The 6,078-nt window shown below is 41.1% G+C and overlaps 1 protein-coding gene across 1 annotated transcript in view; it reads right to left on the bottom strand.

The window, feature by feature from the left end:
• zcchc24 (zinc finger, CCHC domain containing 24) overlaps positions 1–6,078 on the bottom strand; it is a 99,185-nt gene that overhangs the window by 76,971 nt on the left and 16,136 nt on the right. The window contains exon 2 of the mRNA XM_064932724.1: positions 3,686–3,886. Coding sequence (XP_064788796.1) covers positions 3,686–3,886 — 201 coding nt within the window. The remainder of the gene's footprint in view (positions 1–3,685; positions 3,887–6,078) is intronic.

Below are 6,078 nucleotides of genomic sequence, written 5' to 3'. Positions count from 1 at the left end.
ATGTGTGTTGTGTGTTTAGTGAGGCAGTAGGATGACCATGGATGTTCTCTTGATACTGTAAGTGTGTGAATTCAACCATGTTCCTGTTCTGCTAAGCATTCAAAATGTAACAAGTACTTTTGGCTTTCAGGGAAAATGTATGGAGTAAAAAGTACATTATTTTATTTGGGAACGTAGTAAAGTTAAAGTAGAAGTAAAAAAGTAAAAAATATAAATAGTAAGGTACAGATAACCCCAAAACACTACTTAAGTAGTACTTTAAAGTATTTTTTACTTAAGTACTTTACACCACTGCAATGAATCATTTGGATTGAACTGACTGGATTCAAATGGAATTAACCCCAAACCCTGACACTAACTGACCTCAAAAACTATAAATGTGATGTCAACCATTTCACAGTTTACAGTAGCACTGCATTACCCACATTTCCAAAATCTTTGCCCTGTCTGTGCAGCCGAGTGATTCTAGAGTGCTGGTCATGAGAATAGAATGCTGGGTGTAGGAGTGGACTGATGTCAGTGTGTAGAGCAGGGCAGCTTGAGGTCATTGGCCAGGGGAGGGGCGAAGGGGATAGGGGGAAGAGGGGATATGGACACTGGATGAGAGAGTGACTCAGTGACCCCCCCCCCACACACACACACACACACATCAAATTACAGCAAATATTCCATGTGTTAATCCCTGTACAGGGGGAAACATGGCAAGTGGATGTCAATCAATGGATCATTTTCATTAGGGAAACATCAGAGGCGGAGCTCGCGATTGAGGCCACCAAACAAATCATGAGCGAAAGTGGAAGACATTTTGGCTGTGTGCCATGGGGGCAGCCAGGCCGCCAGGCCCCAGTGAACAGGACATTCTAGTCAGAACTGGGGGAGCGACCTCATTCTCCAAATAAAAGCCTGTTTACATAACACCTCGTTCGCCCTGTGATAGCAGGCAGACAGGAAGAGAGGAGAGGAGAGAGAAGAGGAGAGAGGAGAGGAGAGCAGAGAGCTCCCAGAGGACCAGTGCCACCAGCGTTTCCTCTTTAGTCATACCAGAGAAGGATACAAGGACAGAGAGGAGAGGAATATCCTTGTAGTACCACTGCATACTAACCACTCCAGCTCCTCAGTAACTACGGAGGACTGATGGAGAATGAGGGGGGGGAAAGAAAAAAGCCCCCTCTGGAAGAGACTACAACACTGTACCTAGGAGGATAGAGGGAGGGAAGCGTTAACATCACAGACTAAGCTGGAAAGAACTGGGGACCATTACAAGGGGGTAGAGGAGTATTAGGAGATGGAGAGTACACTGTAAAAAAAACACTGTTTTTACGGAAACTTACTGGCAGCCAGTTACTATAAAAATAAGTACAGACTGTTACCTTCATTTCCATAGAAACTTTGATTTAACAGAACATTACTGTAAAGGATCACAAACCCAGCAAATGGAGGCCTGTGAAGTCCTGCACCTCAGGGACGTCTGCTTGAAGAACATCACACTCATTCAGACCTGGGTCGAATATATACAGTACGTCTGTCCAATACTTGAGCTATGGTTGAGTCATAAACAGATCATTCAATTTAGTTCATCAAATGAGGATTTACTTCACTTGGTACAATGGACCAATGGAGTAGTTCTCAAAGTTCAAACTACATTCCACATATAGCACTCCTCAAATACTTTCAAATACTTGAGCTGCGATTGATCTAGTTTCCAAGCTAAATCAAGCTCAAATCATTTCTAATACTTGGCCTGTACTTGATGTTGTTCGCCTAGTACAATCGAATCAATGGAATAGTGCAAACTCCAAGCTACTGTAAATCAAGCACCCCTCAAATAATTTCAAGTATTGGATATATGCATTGTATCTGGCCCAGGTCTGCACTCATTTGGAGTGTCTTCCATGTATGTAATGTATGTGATGCAGGTGTGGTTGAAACACGCTGGAGATCTGGTGTTTTCTGTGTATCCGTTTGCAGTTTAACGAGCAGTTGGGGAGCCCCGACAAATTCGCTGTGATTTGAGTTACGCCGACGCGTACGTACGCGCACACACGCATGCACACACACACACATTTCAGTTATGCCCATGAAGTCTAGACTGGTTTCGTAGCGGTATATTGTTGAGAGGGTTTGGTGGTAATAACATTTCCACTGATTCTCTAAACTACACTGTAACTGCTGCCCTGCAACTGACCGGTTCAATGGTTTAAATACACAGTGATCACTATCAAGCACGGATTTACAACATCAACACAATACAAAGACAGGATTAGTGTTGACTCTGTCAGGTCTTAACCAGCAGCTCTACAAAATACACACACGCACACATGATAAACAGAGAGAGACAGAGAAAGAGAGAGAGCAAGAGAGAGAGAGAGAGAGAGAGAAGAAGAGAATATCTGGCATCAACATAGGCTTATCTAACAACTTCTCCACACCAGAATTCTGAGAAAAACTGTCATTGTCCCTGTTTCGAAATCAGATATTTCATTTTCAAACATAAACTCAGACCATGAAGTTTGCTTTTACAAGGAAAAAGAGACAGAACGTTCCTCAAAGTGCCTGTATGTGAAAACCACAATAGTCATTTTGTGCTCCATAATCTCTCAGAATGCTATTTCATTTGTGCTATTGTGACATTTTACAGCATGGCAGTGTGCATAATACAGCACGATGTCAATAATGTGATGCTTGCAACATATCGATGTACATTGATTCTACTGTGTTTTAAGGTGCATCTACACATTTATCATTACTAGAAGTAGGCAATCCTAATATGAGATCGTTTTGGTTACTACAAAATATCATGTCATGTCTCCCATACATATATCATCTAATCAATAGGTGGGTAGATCCACAATTTTAGAATAAGTCTACCTGTCAAATTGCCAATGTGAGAGGTTCTAAAGCACATTCTACTCATTCTATTTATATGTGTAGACGTGTACCATCAGTACCATAGAGTCCTGTACCGATTCTGTTAAGCAGGAGAGAGCTCAGCTTGGACCCCATTGGTCACACTCTGGTACCCATGGAACCTCCCAGCTGGCACTCGCTGCTGATTCGCCATGATTACATCCATTTGCCTCACAGAAAGAAATGTATGTAGTCTACTGTGTTTGTTTAAAACAAATGAAATCTCCTGGCTAATGATAAAATTAAACCTACTGATGATGAAAATGTGATTCGTATATCGCTGGTTCCATACTCTCAGAGTGAAGTTTCCTCTAGGTACAGATCTAGGATCAGCTTCCACTCCCCCAATTCTAACGTTAACCATAAGTGGAGAAAATCTTAAACCGACCAAAGATCAGCAACTAGGGTCAACTTCACCCTATTACTCCCCTCATAGTGAAATTTGGTAGTCCGTCTGTCTGCCCAATGAACACACTCATGACCAGGGAGGACAGAGGCTTGTCTGTCTGACAACTAGGTCAGGGCACAGCCACACAGATACCACTGCCGCACAGCCATTGGCCAATTTCAAAAGGACATGATTGGCCGGAAATATGATCACATGACGCCATTTTGGCTCTCGATGGCAGCCAGTAGCATTTTGGAATCGAAAGATAGTGAACCAATAGAATTTGAGGTAGAACAAAAAAAACATGAATGGATAGATGAACGAACAAATAAACAAACAAACAAACAAAAACACGTAAAAGAATAAGGACCGTCTCAGCATGTGTCCTACCTGGGGGCAGTCTTTGATGTAGTGGCCCTTGTTGAAGCAGAGGTGGCACAGGTAGTTGGGCGGGGGTCTCTTACTTGGCTTGCGGGACTCTGAGGAGAGGGAAAGGTCGGAGAAGTGGTCTGTCAGGGTGTTGAGTCCATCAACGATGTTGTTGAGTGAGCCGTATGGCGAGACATTCTTATACACGCTGTTATTCAACGCCTGGAACAGGGAGAGATGAGAAAACATAGTTGGGAAATTACCCAGGGAAAAAACATAGTTGGGAAATTACCCAGGGAAAAAAACAGTTGGAATATGACAGGGTAAAAACACAGTTGGAATATTACCCAGGGAAAAAACATAGTTGGGAAATTACCCAGGGAAAAAACATAGTTGGGAAATTACCCAGGGAAAAAAAACAGTTGGAATATGACAGGGTAAAAACACAGTTGGAATATGACGCAGGGTAAAAACACAGTTGGAATATGACACAGGGTAAAAACACAGTTGGAATATGACACAGGGAAAAAACACAGTTGGAATATGACACAGGCTAAAAACACAGTTGGAATATGACACAGGCTAAAAACACAGTTGGAATATGACACAGGGTAAAAATAAAAACACAGTTGGAATATTACCCAGGGTAAAAACACAGTTGGAATATTACCCAGGGTAAAAACACAGTTGGAATATTACCCAGGGTAAAAACACAGTTGGAATATGACACAGGCTAAAAACACAGTTGGAATATGACACAGGGTAAAAACACAGTTGGAATATTACCCAGGGTAAAAACACAGTTGGAATATTACCCAGGGTAAAAACACAGTTGGAATATGACACAGGCTAAAAACACAGTTGGAATATTACCCAGGGTAAAAACACAGTTGGAATATGACACAGGCTAAAAACACAGTTGGAATATTACCCAGGGTAAAAACACAGTTGGAATATGACACAGGGAAAAAACACAGTTGGAATATTACCCAGGGAAAAAACACAGTTGGAATATGACACAGGCTAAAAACACAGTTGGAATATGACACAGGGTAAAAACACAGTTGGAATATTACCCAGGGTAAAAACACAGTTGGAATATTACCCAGGGTAAAAACACAGTTGGAATATTACCCAGGGTAAAAACACAGTTGGAATATGACACAGGCTAAAAACACAGTTGGAATATTACCCAGGGTAAAAACACAGTTGGAATATTACCCAGGGTAAAAACACAGTTGGAATATGACACAGGGAAAAAACACAGTTGGAATATTACCCAGGGTAAAAACACAGTTGGAATATGACACAGGGAAAAAACACAGTTGGAATATGACACAGGGTAAAAACACAGTTGGAATATGACACAGGGTAAAAACACAGTTGGAATATTACCCAGGGTAAAAACACAGTTGGAATATGACACAGGGTAAAAACACAGTTGGAATATGACACAGGGTAAAAACACAGTTGGAATATGACACAGGGTAAAAACACAGTTGGAATATGACACAGGGAAAAAACACAGTTGGAATATGACACAGGCTAAAAACACAGTTGGAATATGACACAGGGTAAAAACACAGTTGGAATATTACCCAGGGTAAAAACACAGTTGGAATATTACCCAGGGTAAAAACACAGTTGGAATATTACCCAGGGTAAAAACACAGTTGGAATATGACACAGGCTAAAAACACAGTTGGAATATTACCCAGGGTAAAAACACAGTTGGAATATGACACAGGGAAAAAACACAGTTGGAATATGACACAGGGAAAAAACACAGTTGGAATATTACCCAGGGAAAAAACACAGTTGGAATATGACACAGGCTAAAAACACAGTTGGAATATTACCCAGGGTAAAAACACAGTTGGAATATTACCCAGGGTAAAAACACAGTTGGAATATGACACAGGGTAAAAACACAGTTGGAATATGACACAGGGAAAGAACACAGTTGGAATATGACACAGGGTAAAAACACAGTTGGAATATGACACAGGGTAAAAACATGTCTTTCTTGTGGAAACTTGAAGGAATTTGAAATAATTTTAACTCCCTCATTGCTTTTGTGGCAGAGCACTGAGCTTTATGGGTATATTTTACAAGAAAAGCACCTGCAACCCCCCTCTATCATGCTTACAGACTAGTTCGATAAATCATACCACTAATGAAACAATAACACATACAAAAACTGCTATAGATTATTTTGCATTTGATATGCTGTTGAGTTTAATCACCAATTTCCGTTGACTGTCCTACGCCCTTCTTCTTTTCTCTTACGCAGAAAAAAAAGATCTTCGATGATTTCTCTCATTAAATTCAGCACATCTGGCGCTCGGCCCAGCTGTAACTTATGAACTGGAAAAGTACTGGGGATGTCGAGAGAGACAGAGAGAGACAGAGAG

This window comes from Oncorhynchus masou, chromosome 23, assembly GCF_036934945.1.
Source record: "Oncorhynchus masou masou isolate Uvic2021 chromosome 23, UVic_Omas_1.1, whole genome shotgun sequence".
NCBI lineage: Eukaryota > Metazoa > Chordata > Actinopteri > Salmoniformes > Salmonidae > Oncorhynchus > Oncorhynchus masou.
Note: the sequence above shows the minus strand (reverse complement) of the source record. Positions and strands in the feature narration are given on the sequence as shown.